Below are 16,872 nucleotides of genomic sequence, written 5' to 3'. Positions count from 1 at the left end.
ACGATCCTACTTTTAAAAGCACCTTGCGCACCTGTCGGGTTTCAACAACAATCCTTCTTTTAAGAGCACCTTGTCGGGTTTCAACAACGCTCCTTTTTAAAAAAGCACATTGTGCCCTTGTCGCGTTTCAACAACAATCCCTTTTTTAAAAGCACCCTGGACAGATTTACACCAAATATCCACGCATTCTGGAACACTTGGACTTCCTGCAAGATTATACAAAGGGCTGAGTTCAAGCCATGTACGCACGTTCTTTGTGTAAAGGTTTCAAACACTGTCAGCAAGTATGACTCCACCACCGATATTTTGACATAAAATACTGATTCGAATTAATAAGTGATATTTTGGAATCAAATGAATATCAAGCATCTTTACCCAGTCCAGAGGATGAAGTCGACGTCTCTCTCTATGTCGGCCATGGCGTTGATGCTGTCGAGTACGAGCCGCCAGGGGGAGTCACACCAGTAGTCGCCATAGATACCACGAACCGGAACTTCGTCATTACAGGACCGCATCTCAGACCAGTACGTTGTGTCGTAATGATAGTCCGTGATGTGCCAGAAGTAACCTTAGAAAAAGTCAAGTTGCTTCTGAATAACCACATGTATCAGTATAATCCTGACGTGTTAGTCAACATTTACATCTTTATAGATATAGAATTAATCGTCAATACTTGGTACATTGGGAGGTGGTTAGGTAGCCGAGTGGTTAAAGCGTTCGCTCATCACGCCGAAGACCCAGGTTCAATGCCCATCATTGTTCAGTGTGTGAAGCCCATTTCTGTTGTCCCCCTCGTGATATTGCTGGATTACTGCTATATATGTGGCACGGCCACAGGGTGAGTGAGTGAATGAGTGAGTGAGTGGGTTGGTGGGTGGGATTGGGTGGCATGGGTGAGTGAATGAGTTTAGGTTTACGCCGCACTCAGAAATATTCCAGCTATATTGTGGCGTCCTGAAAATAATCGAATCTGGACCAGACAAGCCAGTGATCAACAACATGAGCATCGATCTACGCAAGTGGTATACGATGACATGTGTCAACTAAGTCAGCAAGCCTGACCACCCGCCTCTTACGACAAGCATGGGTTACTGAAGGCCAATTCTAACGCGAATCTTCACGTCGTGTTTTCAGAGATAGGGAAAGAAGAGTGTGATCTGATTAGTCAGGGCTCTACCAAAGATGTGGTTCGCACAAAGGAGAGAGTATGGATAATTTGACTTGCATCAGTTACAGTACGCTGCTCATTCCATTGCATGATTTTTAATAGCCACGCGTCACAAGTACACTTCTTTTCACCTGTATATATAGGTAAGGATGATGAGGTGTCGCCTAAAACTCTCACTCACTCACTCACTCATTCACTCACACTTCAACAATTATTAACATCACGACAGCAAGTTACTACTTTAGCCCAGACCCGTGAAGATCCGGGTTAGAATTGATCATCAGTGACCCATGCTTGTCGTAAGAGGCGACTGACGGGGATCGGGTGATCAGGCTCGCTGACTTGGTTGACACGTGTCATCGTATCCCGATTGCGTAGATCGATGCTCATGCTGTTGATCCCTGGATTGTCAGGTCCAGACCCTATTTTGTACAGACCGCCGCCATACAGCTGGAATATTGCTGAGTGTGGCGTAAAGCTAGACTTACTCACTCACTCTAGCCCAGTAAAGTGGTTGATAGCATGAAGCCTTTGAGCGAGGGACGGTTCTATATGTTTGTAGCGGTTGGGTAGCCTCGTGGTTAAAGCGTTCGCATGTCACGCCAAAGGCCCGGGCTCCCCACATGGACTCAATGCGTTAAGCCTGGTGTCCCCCGCAGTGATATTGCTGGAATATTGCTTAAAGCAGTGTAAAACACGTTTCACCTACTCATTCACATGATAATGATAATAATGATAATCATGATGATGATAATAATGATAATCATGATGATAATGATAATCATGATGATGACAATCTAGCTCTCTGCTTACTTTGCATTCCCGGGAATATTCCCTTCGAGGTGTTCAACGTCTGCCCCCTTGCGCACAGGGTTACACAAACGTCTTTTAACGACTCGATTAATGTTAAACAGTACATTAATAGGTTAATTGGGTTTCGGTACGCACTGTGAGGAGAAGAAAGTGCCAAATATATTCAGTGGAATGCGTGACTGGTTTGCGAGACCGGGTACATTTAAGGGTGGGGTTTGGTTGGCATTACCCTCACCAGATTATACCCCGGGGTAAACTATAGGCTAGCCCAGTTTATACCCCGGGGGTATATTCTGGACCAGGCCAAAGTATACCCCTCCAGCCCAGCCTATACCCCTAAACAATTATGTTTACAATTCACTCAATATGAGTGTGTGACTCCGGGCTGGAAACCATCCTCGATCTACGCAAAGGCATCTGTTTCACTGTTTCCGACAATATCTCCAATGCACAGGATCGCCAGAAAGAAAACTACGATCGACGGCACACCAGCAACAAGGAGATAGCTGTTGGATCAACAGTGTACATCAAGAATAACCGACGAGTCCAGAGGATGGGAGCCAAGATGGAGCCACGCTGGACTGGACCATACTCCGTCGCCGAGACCTTGACCAAAGGTCGTGTGAAGCTACAGAGCGTGAAAACCAACAAAATCCTGAACAACACATACCACGCCAGTAACCTCAAAATCTACTCCAGTGACCCACCCACTAACAACAAAGCCGAAAGCCCCAGTGATTCTGTTGACGATCCGAAGCATCGAAAAAGACTCAGAGATGAACTGGAGTCAGGCGACCATACAGACCATACTACCACACAAATCAAGTCAACCCGTTTGTTCAACCCTATCCCCCAAAATGCTCGAAGGATTTTGGCTGCTGCATAAGGCCTGAACTCTTCAAAGGACATTTATTACGGAAGATCAACAGACTTGACAGCACCCCGACGGACATACAGAACCAAATGCGACGGCATCTGCTACTTCCGCTGCACCAGTTACAGCCTGACAGGATCCGAAGACAGTCACAGCACTATCCGAGATCGAGTGGTTCAGCATATGAACAATGACATAAATAATGAACTAAAACATTTCCTGAACCAAAATGTCAATGAGTACATCACTAATTCAGGAATTTCACGAGATGGAGTGTGGGCAACAGATGCAGAAGTTATGTCAACAGCAAGTCTGTTACGATGTGACATTTACATTTACAGTACAGTTGGTCAGTCAATGCAATGGCTGACATACCCTGCCAGATTCAGCTTGAAAACCCAGACTGATTATGCTTTGTACCTGGAGAATGTATCGGACCATTTCAATGTTGTAACCAGTGTTTAATTGTGTGAGAAGTACAATGAAATTATAGTAGTATCCTTAATCATTTGTTTTCTGTAGGGGTATAATCTGGGCTGGGGGTGTGTGTGTGTGTGTGTGTGTGTGTGTGTGTGTGTGTATGCTATGGCCTAGTCCAGAATATACCCCGGGGTATAAACTAGGCTAGCCCAGGTTATACCTGGGGTATAGTCTGGGCTAGACCAGTTTAACCCACGGGTATAGTCTGACACAGGGGTATACTCTGGCCTGTTTGGCAACACATTCGTGACCAACTCGAGGTTACGGAAAGGGGCGAGTGGTGACGAATGCCGGCAACAGTGATGAACCCATTCGTCAACACTGGCCCATTTCCGTAACCTCAAAGTAGAGGCTTGTTCCGGAATAACACGAGTTGGTCCGAACGTCATAAACCTTACATAACTGTCACACAGTTTTCGACTGTATTCTTCACATCGAAATATATGCCAGTTTTGTGATGCACCCGTTTTCACATGCGGTCGTCATGTTGTGTGAAGGAGAACACACCTCTCCGAGGACTTCCGTGTATAAGAGTGAGTGAGTGAGTTTAGTTTTACGCCGCTTTTAGCAATATTCCAGCAATATCACGGCGGAGGACACCAGAAATGGGCTTCACACATTGTACCCATGTGGGGAATCGAACCCGGGTCTTCGGCGTGACGAGCGAACGCTTTAACCATTAGGCTACCCCACCGCCCCTCTGTGTATAAGAAAATCCTAAAGGGAGGGAAAACCTGTTAGGGGACTTTAATGAAAAAGTCAAACCTCTAACCAGGTTTTACAACTGGTAAAACCTTTAATTTGAGGTTATTCCAAGGTTTTAAGCTACCTCTTCAATAACGGATAAGGGTTAGGTTTATAAACGAACTGAAGGTGGCGGGACCCGGCCACACAACATTTACAGTTAACTCTTTAACTATCACTACCCATTTGCATCCAGTTGTAATACCGGAAATATCCGAATGGTCTCAAATGGTTCAGAAACAAATTTGGAAACGTAACGCTCCTAAGTTGTGGGATGCGGGGTGTTGGTTTAGAGATGGGTGTTGTGAGGCAGTGGGGTTTTGGGGTTGGGATGGATGTTGTGAGCTTGTTGGATGCGGGGTTGTGGTTGTGAGATGGGGATGGGTATTATGAGGCTGTGGGGTTGGGAATAGGTGTTTGTGGGGCTGTGGTGTTTGTGGTTTGTGGATGGGATGAGTGTTGTGTTGTGAGGTTGAGACATGCGGGGTATTGGGGTTGGGGATGGGTATTGTGAGGTTTTGGGGTGAGGAAAAGGTGTTTGAGAGGCTGTGGGGTTATGTGGTTTGGGGTTGGGATGAGTGTTGTGTTGTGAGGCTGAGACATGCGGGGTACTGGGGTTGGGGATGGGTATTGTGAGGTTTGGGGGTTAGCAAAAGGTGTTTGAGAGGCTGTGGGGTTATGTGGTTTGGGTTTGGGGTTGGGATGAGTGTTGTGTTGTGAGGTTGAGACATGCAGGGAATTGGGGTTGGGGATGGGTATTGTGAGGTTTTGGGGTAAGGAAAAGGTGTTTATGAGGCTGTGGGTTGGGGATGGGTGTTGTGAGGTTGTGAGATTTGGGGTTGAGGATTTGGGGTAATAATGATAAATGAGCCCTGACTATTGTTTAGTATATTAAGAATCCAGTCTGGACTAAATACTAACCTATATATTCAATGAATATATGAATATACGTTCATACTCTATCACCCTGACGCATAACATTACATCTAGGACATTCAAACCCTGCAAGCAAACATCCAGGAGTAGGACCCGGGGTCACTACAGGCACGTATCTTAATAGGGGAAGGTATTTGGGTCTCGGAACGCTCGCGAGACTCGCTATTCTGGATTTTTGACTACGGTTCGAGCGTGTTTACACACTTTAATATAAATATCGTGACACTGTGTGATGACTTGAATAATACCTGAAGGTCGCGAGGCTTCTCCACGTTATGAGGAGACCAGGTTTTGAGGTAGCCTCTCTCAAAACACCGACGACACTGGAACGGCGTAAAACCATGACGTGAAGCAGCGAGTTTAGTTTTGCGCCGCTTCTAGCACTATTCCGGCATTTTTTACGGCGCAGGACGCCAGAAATGATCTTCACAATTTGTGCCCGTGTGGGGAATTCAATCCAGGTCTTCGCCGTGTTTAGTGGACGCTTTAACCACTAGGCTACCCTACCGATCTGCTTTTGCAAGAAGCAAAGAAGGAAGTTTGAGCTTTCATTGCATTCATCATATGTTTTGCAAGAGAGTGTGATAACTTTTAAAACAACACAGTCGTACCTGTTTGCCTGTTATATCACAACCGCCTGTAAATAATTAATCGGACGTGTGATAGATAAACCAGTGGTTGATAGAATGAGCACATACTAAGGGGTTGACTTGACTTGATCTTGAACCTGATCCATAGTCTCCCCTTGCGACCCGCCACGTAATGCTGTGGACATAGCGCAGATCACCACGAGAATCTCTACATCAAAATGTCTCAGGGCAATACATATTATTACTAAAGAAATAAGCCACAGACACAATATGTGGATGAAAAGCAATGCAGCAATGCAGCAGAAACAATTGCCCGAGTTAGAAAAAAGGGGTGTACTCTTGATTGCATGTTTCTAAACTCGTCGAGGTACCAGGGTGTTGAAAGGTTTGAAAACCAGAGAACCAAACATTCAATCTCCAATAACACATGACAGTCATGAGTGGCGTGTTTACACAGAGTATCCAATGTCAGTAAACAATGTAAACGGGAGCTCTTTGTATAATCCAGAGGATCTAAAATTTATTTGAAATGTATTTAGTATTTTATTAGTGCTGAAAGTTCCATGCAATGAAACATACTTACCTACCTTTATTCATATGTAAAGTTTGGATGATTAGAGATGGTATTACAGTAGTCTGCTGTTATACTGGAATGTGATCACTTGTCACTGAAGCAACCGGTCATTTTTTAAAACTCGAATGCAGAGCACATTTACACCACGATAGCTGAGAACTCTCTTTCCTCATTCTACAGAGCACATACACCATACCTATTTTCAAACCCTGCGTTGTTCACTTCTTTTTCTGCAGAACCCATACGCTGATTTAACTGTGTTGACTGTCCCTTTCTGCAGAACCCAGACGCTGATTAATCTGTATTGACTGTCCCTTTCTGCAGAACCCATACACTCATTAACCTCTGTTTACTGTCCCTTTCTGCAGACACTGTTATTTCTCTCCCTTCCCCCCTCTCTAGAACACGGGCACAACCATCTTCCTTCACCTTGCTTCAAAGCAAAAACATCGGTATCTCTCTCTGCTTCTTCTCCACAGATAACAGAAGCTCTTTTCTCCTCACTACAAACACACCACTCTCTCTTTCTTCCATTCTCTGCAGAACTCATTCAGCACCTTCTCCCTTTCACCCCTCGCCGCAGAACACAGGCATTCCCCTTTCCTCCTTTTTAATCGTCGTATATTCTCATTATATCGCAATACAAGAACACGTATTTCATGTTAATGTTAAATAACTTGTTTTCTGGTTTCGATATGTTTTGTACACACACTAATAATGAAAAAATCCTTCATCTCACCTTCTTGTGCACCGGCAGATGTTGAATATAACACAAGTATACAAAACAGTTTTATCCAACCGTAGTACATTCTGCTCCGTGTTGCGTGATCTAACATCACTATCCCAGGTCACTTAATCCGTCGTACTGTCGTCCCAGTCACGTGAGACGAGGCGGTGTGCAAAAGTACATTAACTGTGACCCACAAGCCGAACAAAATGTAAGTTAGATCAAGATGAATCAAGCATACCTGACTGCTCCAACAGGATGGTCAACAACTCTACACAAACATCTTTGGAAGAGGAGAGGTGGGGTAGCCTAATGGTTAATGCGTCCGCTCGTCACGCTGGAAGACCGGGGTTCGATTCCCCACATGGGTACATTGTGTGAAGTCCATATCTTGACTGACTGACTGAGTTTGGTTTTACGCCGCTTTTAGCAATATTCCAGCAATATCACGGCGGGGGACACCAGAAATGGGCTTAACACATTGTGCTCATGTGGGGAATCGAACCCGGGTCTTCGGCGTGACGAGCCAACGCTTTAACCACTAGGCTACCCCACCGCCCCAGTCCATATCTTGTGTCCCCCTGCCATGATATTACTGGAATATTGCTAAAAGCGGAGTGAAGCCATACTCAATCACTCTTTTGAAGAATAGAGGTAATCCTTTTGTCACTGAGCCCATCCTGCTTCCCGGTAAGCACTTTACCCGGAGTCTCTACATCATGCCGTTATTATGTGAGTGAGCTTAGTTTTACGCCGCACTCAGCAATAATCCAGCTTATGGCGGCGGTCTGTAAATAATCGAATCTGGACCAGTCAATCCAGTGATCAACAGCCTGAGCATCGATCTGCGCAATTTGGAACCGATGACATGTGTCAACCAAGTCAGCGAGTCTGACCACCCGATCCCGTTAGTCGCCTCTTACGCCTCTTGGGTTATTGAAGATCAATATTCTAACCCGGACCGTCACGGGTCGCCGTTATTATATTGAAGCGTTATGCGACTCGTTGGTAACTTAACATTTAAACCTTCAGATAACAGATCTTTTAGGAGTATTGTATAGTTTGTGTCAATATTATGATTTCTCAGTGTTTCAGTTGGGGCATGGAGTCAAAAGGTGTAGAGCACCGCTATTCGCTGTGTAGAGTTGCGTCCCTTGGGCACGCCAAACATCTGCCATTGCGGGTTCAAATCCCGGTTGGGATTGAGTTTTTAGTAGGGCTCTCACGAGTCCAAAATTTGGGACTCGAGTACTCGAGGTGTGAGACCCGACTCGGACCCGAGTACCCGACAATTTGGATGCTTATCTGAAACCAACATTCAAGCATACACGTAGCTGTTCCAACTTCCAATCTACGAATAATGCAACATGTATATGTGAATCCAAACGTTCCTGAATAAAGCAATTGATATTCAATGTCAATGGAAGTATCTATTACCTTTTTATTTGCAAACAGAATGTGAAGGCAACGTAAGTGTCACTGTGACCCAGTTCTACGCGATCAATTATGTGATTAATATTCATGAGCTGGGCCGGTGATACCTTATTACGCCTGTAAATGCTGTAATATGATTGGATGTGTCCGGGAAAAGAAACCAATCAATGTACTTCTCTTTTCTTTTGGTTTTAAGTTTGACTGCGCTTTCAAGATTATCTAATATTAATATGTCGTTGCAGTTATGACATATTAGCAACTTTTAAACATTCACCTGGACGATAAGTCACATAATCAATTAACCTTAATCACGGTTAAAATGCGGCAAAAACACGTTCCAAAGCTGGAAGATACATAGATAAAGCATTCATTGATTGGTGCTGCATTAGATACTAGTATCTTGTAAAGATGGATCGACTATGGAACTTAAAGAATATGTAAAACAGGATTGATGTTTATTTGAGACTTCTTATAGTGAAAACGGTTTGGTTTCAAACTAAAGACTAACCATTTATTGAGTAACACTACGCTGTATTTCTTCTTCCGAAACTCTGCTGAACGGAGATCACGTCAATGGTATTCATTGTGATTAAAAAATTTCACTATTAAGGATATAGGTCTCCAAGTGTGAATGTTATTTTGAATGCGTATGTATGTGTTGATTGTTGAATATGTAACACTGAAATACGCTGGATAAGAACGACTGAATATCTATGTAGAAAACAAGTTGTTCAAACATAGGTATAGTGGGCAGGGACAGTGATACAGCCGTGAGTGGTTACGCTTGTCCACGCGTCCGTAGTTAGGGCAACAGCAGGTACTGTTTTGGGTACTGATATTTTGTTCTCCTTGCAAACTTCATTCGACTTTATGAGGTAGTTGTGAATTGTCGCAGTACATGGGACCTGGTAATTTGGGTTCAACGGTTCACAGAAAGCCCTGAAACCCTCCCCTTTAACAAGACTTAATGGTCGCATATCCTTAACGCACATAAGCATTGCTTTTTGCTTATACCTTCATACCATTTCCTGTCAACAGGCTTGCGACTTTTGCTATCAAACTTACTGCCCCAGCGTTGCTTGTTGAGCTGGTTTTCTGTCTACAGTGCTTATTGTGGGTGCTTACAGGACAAATGCTTGCGTAACTAAGGGAAACGCCACAAAGACGGCATTTCGTATTTTGGCCACTAAATCAAGATAAAAATGCGTCCAGACATTGGATTTTTTCTCACGATCATTCATCTTGATTGCATGAGATGTTTAGAGGTATCTCCCCTGCGAGTCCTCGAGTCCATTCAATTGGACTCGAGTCCTGTTTTACCCGACTCGGCCCCGAGTACCCGAGTACTCGTGAGAGCCCTAGTTTTTAGTCTACCTGTTCTCGCTGTTTATGCCAAAGTGTTAAACGTCTATGAACGGCATTCTTTTCTCTCACTCAAAGTGACATAACGTGGCACACAAGGAATACTGTTTAAAGCGACCATAATCCACTCACTCAACCCAGTATTATTTCGGACAGACCCGTGAAGATCTGAGTTAGAATTGATCTTCAGTAACCCATACTTGTTTGTTTGTTGTTTAACGCCGCACTTAATATTCCAGCTAAATGACGGCGGTCTGTAAATAATCGTGTTTAGACCAGATAAACCAGTGACAGACAGCATGAGCATTGATCTACTTATTTGGCATACAGTGACCTGTGCCAACGAAGTCAGCAAGCCTGGCCACCAGATCCCGTTAGTCGCCTCTTACGAAAAGCATGGGGTTTTGAAGACCAATTCAAACCCGGATCTTCACGGTTCCAATGTGATTGGTGAGCGGAACTGGCTATATTGTACAGTGGGGTCATCTGGATATGAGTACAGATATCTTGACAGGGCCATGTCAAGTTAGATGATTTAGGTTAGACGTGTAGATCAATCTACTCCACAGAGCGTGCGGAAATCACGTCTACTTTAGCTACATCAGAAGGTCTTTATCAGTACAAGCCACTTCAGACGCATGTGACAGCTAGTTACATCATCAACGCCATCATCCATTCAGTGGAGTGGGGCGGTCGTTGAAGATGACTTATGGCTACTAAAAGAGACTTCCACATGCTTCATGAACTGTAAATGTGAATGCAAAACGTGAATTTGCTAAAGCACATGTTGTTTTCTAACGCCACATATTCCGCCAAGGTTATGTATACCATGTCAATAAAAAACCAAAAGAATAAGGAGAAAGTTGTTTATTTGTCATTGTCTCTAGCATATTAACCAAGAAACATCTCCAGCTCAAGATTGGTGAGAACGGTGACTTTAAGAAATCAATTGCAAACTGCCGCTGAAATAGTGAGTGAGTGACTATGGTTTTACGCCGCTTTTAGCAATATTCCAGCAATATCACGGGGGACACTAGAAATGAGCTTTCTACATTGTACCTATCTGGGGAATAGAACCCGGGATTTCAGCGTGACGAGCAAACGTTTTAACCATAAGCCTACCCCATCCCCCTGCCATTCAAATAGGGAACCGATTACAACAGGCATTTGCTGCAAGAGTACATGCCCATACGCTGGCATTTGCGTGCACGACGTCCACGTGACATCGAAAAACTCACCGCACGTCATTTAAATCCGAGGAAACGCTGGTCTAACGATTTGTTTTCTGAGTATTTCCAAGATTTTCAAATTTCGAATTACAAACCGAGGAAACGCTGGTCTAACGATTTGTTATCTGAGTATTTCCAAGATTTTCAAATTTCGAATATGCCCCCCAACCTCTTCAACGACCCAATGCGATACCATCTCATCATACCAATCATTTGAATCCGTTATATCTGATCACCTACTACACAGCAGATATGACCACATCATTTCCATGTGGATATGTCCCGATGATTCCCAATATCCCCTATATTTTTGCATAGTATATATAAGTTGACTGACTTTGGTTTTATCATATTGTAAGAATGATATGTTTCATGCGTAAAACATCAGATTGTTTCTATTTGTCGATAATAAAGATTTGTGCAAACAACAGGGGCTAGGATAACATGTCAATCATGGGAGTGATTTGTTTGTAACTCTTCTGGTTAATTGTACATAACATCCAGATAATGATTATTGTATCATATTATGATTACATTATAATAAGATCACGTATTTACACATCTATCTTAAAGAAATGTTTCTCTCTAATACACTGTAAAGCACATGGTGGCTAACATGACAATAAGAAGGGACGAAGAACACAACCTTGCCGAACCTCCAACTATTGCTGTGTAGCAAGAATCGAACGACCCCTCGGTCATGTGGATGAAACCACAGTTTAATTCAGCTCGACACTTCTCGTCACAGGCATTGACTGTTGTTTCTCCATTAGCCAGGACGGAGTGGTGTCTGATATACTGGCCAAGAAGAGATTTGTCTGTCTTGAAGGCCTGTATAATGTTATCAATTGAAACAGCCGAGAGATCAGACCTCCCATACGCTTCGCTGGTTTTGTATTCAAGTTTCCAGTCAGAGACGTTGTTCCTGTTGCTGGCAGTCAGGTTCATGTTGTACTGGTGGATGTCAAGTGGGACTCCGGTCTGCTGGTTGTACCTGATAAGTCTGATGGCCGGGTTGTGGGGATCGCCGAATTCATCGTCATTCTTGTCCCGCCAGGGGGTGAGTGATGGAGCCATGAACATTGGTACACCAGGGCCTCCTGGAATAAACAGAACAGAACCTATCACTACTGTCATGCACAGGCCATCTTAAACCAGGTCTTCACAAACCTGTGGCTCAGCACCATACCTTGCTCATGAGTGAGTTTAGTTTTACGCCGCTTTTAGAAATATTCCAGCAATATCACGGCGGGGGACACCAGAAATGGGCTTCACACATTGTACCCATTTGGGGAATCGAACCGTGACAAGCGAACGCTTTAACCACTAGGCTATCCCACTCCTCCCCATGCTCGTGAGATTTACAAAAGGTGGTAAACGGGTAGACCAGCATCACTACGGGATTTCCTCCCACATTAAACAGACCTGCTGCGATATTACTGGAATAATGTTTAAACGGTGTCTAACCCGAAACTTGTTATGCAATGTGTTCGTACATTAAAATGAGATGAATACCCTCTTCAAGCGCCAAATTCTTTAATTTGATATATTGCAACACGAAAAAACAAAACAAAATTAAAATGCAAAGCGGTATAATGTATCAGTTCAACTTATAGAGGACGCAGAAAACCTATTTTTAAATATACTTAACAAAGAAGTTATGAGCCATATAATACTTTGATATTGAAGATTGGGCCATGGTCCTTATCTTTTTATGATGAGTATACATGAATAGTACAGCCACGACACCCAGTATTAACCAACCAGATCAATTATTCCTTAGAAAATGAGTGACAGTTTACGTCATCCGGTTACCTTACTGCCCTTTGAGTAGGGCTTCTAATAATACTTCATGACCCTGAAATTCTCCATTGTTCAGTATTTATTTATATGTGAGTGAGTTGGTTTTTTACGCCGTTTGTAGCAGTATTCCAGCAATATCACGGCGGGGGACCCCAGAAATGGGCTAAACACATTGTATTACCATAACCAAAGGTTAGCGCAGGACTCTTGACATGTGACAACCAAGTCAACCGCCTGACCACCCGATCCCATAAGTCGCCCCTTACGACAAGCATGGGTTACTGAAGATCAATTCTAACCTGGATCTTCACGGATCAGTTAATAAATAAAAGTCATGCTACCTACCACAAGACATTTGCAAGAGTTTGAATCCGTCGGAGAGGTCGTGACCGAAGAACATGCCCACCATGATGTCGGCGTATGTACGGCTGATGTCAAGAAAGCGTGTGTTGTAATGGTTGTAAAACCATTGGGCTTTCCCAGGAACGTATATGCCGGGAGGTATGTGGGCGGTCATCAACACCTTCAACAGAAACATGTTAAAAGAATTTAGTTAACGTTTTAAACGTCCAAAACATGTAAGCTTGAACTTCAAAGAAACTGTGTTGCTGTGTAACATCAAGAAATCACCTTTTCTCCAACAGCCTTGGCGTTCTTGAGGACCTCCTCCAGCCAGGCGAACTGACCAACAGGGTCGGTCATGTCAGCGGTCAGTTTGTCCGACGTGTAGTAAATGTTGGTGTTCAGTCCTATAATCCTCAATCCTTGAGCCGTCTTCACAGTGTAGTAGGCACCTGACAGATACAGTCCACACAGTTAATATAAACATCAGCCTTCGTAACAGACAATTGTTTGCTGTAACCTTACAGAAAACAGTTCTTTACCTCTCAAAAAGTACTGACAGATTGTACAATTCTGTGATCACTTTGCTCAACCATGACCAATGTCACATCTGTACAGACAGTTGTTGAACCACGTCAGAGGTGCTACTTCAGTAATGTCAGTAGGACAAAAAAAGAAAACTCCCAAAATACTATGTTATTATTATATAGCACACATATCACGCAACTAGTACATCCTCAACGTGCTGGAGCGTTCCCTTGATCAACGGATGTCGTTTTTCTTTCATTCTTTAACCAACTCATCTCCCTGGGAGTTTTCAGCTCATGCAGCCTGTTAGGCGCAGCGAGTTATCGCACATCCTCACCCTCACAAGGTACCCATTTGCAGTTGGGTGAACTGGGACACATAGTCACAGTATTTTGTCCAATGATAAAGCACGTTACTATACTCACAACTAGGTGTCTGCACGTGTTCGTGTGTATACCATTTGGTCACCTACCATCGGATGAGTGGGTTCTTTTAAGTGCACAGGGTTGTGTACTGCACACTAGGGGTTGTGACAAAACTGAAAGAGCCTGCTAGTAGTATTAGCTCCAAGGTTTTAACACTCGGTCACAAGTTGGGATCAATCCAGGCACCTTGCTCTTACCAGCGCGGCGCCTTAGACAGCTCGCCGACCTTACTACTGTTAATGACTTCTTCCGATTATATGACGTTAGACAGATCCAAGTAGAAGTTTATCGAGTGTCAAAGAGGACCTATAAATCTTAATTTGGAAACATTCTGATAATACTGTCTTTCCAACTTGGAAATAGGGTTGTCTACCTTTACGGAAGTTCGCCATCTGTTCTGCATCGCCAATCCAGTCTTCCCAGAGTTCCGCAGTGGCATTGTACAGGAAGTGCGGTGTATCTGGGAGCTAGTGGGGGATGGTGTGCACCTTCCTAGACTCGATCCCTAGTTCGAATTCGACCTACTCCATCTGATGTTTCGCCACCGTGACTTGCAGATGATAGCATGCCATCATACATGACGGCTTTGAACGTTTCTTATACTAGACTAGATTGTCTTATCCATGATATTTTCTTTACAGTCCGCCCTCATATTGCAGGTATTTAACAACACACCAAACAAACAAACAATATACAGAAGTATTTAATATTGACAGAGCACGTACTTTGGCAATCAATACGTCCATACGCATGTGAACCTTCTCATTGTCTAGCTTAGTATAATACATATCTTGGCTCTTCGTTGCGTAAGTGACTTCACATAGGCAAACTCTCAAACCACTAACTTCGGTCAGAATTTCTGTTGCCATGAGCTTCAACTCAATAACAAAACAGAATCTCTCTTCATGACAAGGGGTCTTCATAGATCTGACTTTACAAAGGCGAAGAATGAAAGATATGAACTTCTTGGCGAAAAGATGTTTTCTTGAATATTAAGAAAGAATATGGCCCTCGGGAATAGGTTGTTTCCAGGAAGGGGGCAGTTTGTATTTCAATCACCACTGCCAACTTGTAGAAAAATAAAAAATGCTATGTCGTGATTAGAGAATGTAATCGTCAGAGGTGTCAGTAGTTTTCTGAGACTGTCCGAATTACGATCTATTTCAGAACACTTGGAACAAAGGCCCGTGTTGCCAAACGGCCAGTCAAGGCACAGCGCAGCGGTATTGTCACCACAATCAGGTGTCCTTTGTTTAAAAGCACTGTGCGCTTTTCGCGTTTCAGCAACGGTCCTTTTTTTAAAAACACCTTGCGCACTTGTTGGGTTTCAACAACGATCCTTCTTTTAAAACCACCCTGTTCACCTGTCGGGTTTCAGCAAGGGTACGTTTAAAAGCACACTGAAACATGCATTCTGAAACACTTGTACTTCCTAGAGACTGAGTTCAAGCCATGTAGAAGTTTCAAACACTGTCAGCAAATGAGACGCCAACATTAATATTTTGTCAGAAAATACTCATTCGAGTTAGTAGTGATATACCGGAATCAAATAATTGTCAAGCATCTTTACCCAGTCCACAAACTGAAGTCGACGTCTCTCTCTATGTCGGCCATGGCGTTGATGCTGTCGAGTACGAGCCGCCCAGGGGGAGTCACACCAGTAGTCGCCATAGATACCACGAACCGGAACTTCGTCATTACAGGACCGCATTTCAGGCCAGTAGGTTGTGTCGTAATGATAGTCCGTGATGTGCCAGAAGTAGCCTTACAATAAGGGAAAACAATCAATGAGCGTCAAAAATGTGGTTTTCCTCCAAAACGTAGTTGATACGTGGGAATACTGTTGAAGGTGAGGTGAGGTGAAATTAGGTTTAACGTCGTGCTTGAGAATATTTCGCTCATATGACGACGTGCATACATTACAGACACATTATACTGACTCCGTGCCGACCAGTCCTTGTTGTACCCATTAATGCCGAGCGCCAGACAGGGACCAACAAGTACCATATTTTAACGTCTTTTGGTATGACGCGGTCGGGGGATACTGTTGAAAGCAGCGTAATCACAATTCACTGAACTCAACAGATCGATAAACCCAAAAGCGGATCCAGATATTCTTAAGTTTACTGCATGTGTTAATGATATTTCAATATTTAATAAGGCTGTTAGCCCAGCGGATAAGTGATCGAATTGTGCACTTCGTGTTACAAGAATGAAATTTGGCATGATTGTAGCTTATACCATTCTTATTAAATAAAGATCGAGAGGCCTCGCAGATTTTTGATATTTTTCAGATTTTTGGGGAAAAAAGTGAATAATGATATTTTTTTTCTACTATTTTAATCATAACATTTTCTTATATTCTCCAATTCTCATAAATTCACAATATTCTTGATACATAATTTATTAGGATTTAAAATTGAGTTGAGATAACATTTTGTGGAAAATTCATTTTTTCTCCCCCTATTTTCCCCCCAAAATGAAAAATGGCCAAAATCTGCGAGGCTTCACGTTTTGAATTTGCAAAGAAATGATAAAAAATGTTAGATCATAGGATGATCTCATACTTATTTTACTGTTGTAGTCGATATGGCGGCCATTTTTAAAAATGTCCGTCAATTTTCCCTTTTTCAGATTGTCATGATATAAATTGACTTCCATAGACCTAACCATTAAAGATAGACAAGACATGTATATGGAAAATAATCAGCTATGAACTTTCTACAATTTGATATATGATGTTTGAGAATTGGAGAATTTAAAAAAAAGTTATGATGAAAATAGTAGAAAAAATTATCATTTTTCACTTTTTTCCCCAAAAATCTGAAAAATATCAAAAATCT

The 16,872-nt window shown here is 43.0% G+C and overlaps 1 protein-coding gene across 3 annotated transcripts in view; it reads right to left on the bottom strand.

Annotated features, from left to right (window-relative positions):
• The window catches only part of LOC124280633 (acid sphingomyelinase-like phosphodiesterase 3b), a 28,239-nt gene that overhangs the window by 6,793 nt on the left and 4,574 nt on the right, over positions 1 to 16,872 (bottom strand). The window contains exons 1-2 of one of the 3 annotated variants that reach the window (XM_046716613.1): positions 6,919 to 7,224; positions 376 to 568 (exon numbers count right to left, since the gene is read on the bottom strand). In XM_046716613.1, coding sequence (XP_046572569.1) covers positions 376 to 568; positions 6,919 to 7,015 — 290 coding nt within the window. In that variant the 5' untranslated portion in view covers positions 7,016 to 7,224. Of the gene's footprint in view, positions 1 to 375; positions 569 to 6,918; positions 7,225 to 15,599; positions 15,716 to 16,872 lie in introns of those variants that run through there. The other 2 variants (XM_046716614.1, XM_046716615.1) reach the window with 2 other exon arrangements.

Source organism: Haliotis rubra, unplaced genomic scaffold, assembly GCF_003918875.1.
Source record: "Haliotis rubra isolate DU_JTF1 unplaced genomic scaffold, ASM391887v1 Scf270, whole genome shotgun sequence".
Lineage (NCBI taxonomy): Eukaryota > Metazoa > Mollusca > Gastropoda > Lepetellida > Haliotidae > Haliotis > Haliotis rubra.
Note: the sequence above shows the minus strand (reverse complement) of the source record. Positions and strands in the feature narration are given on the sequence as shown.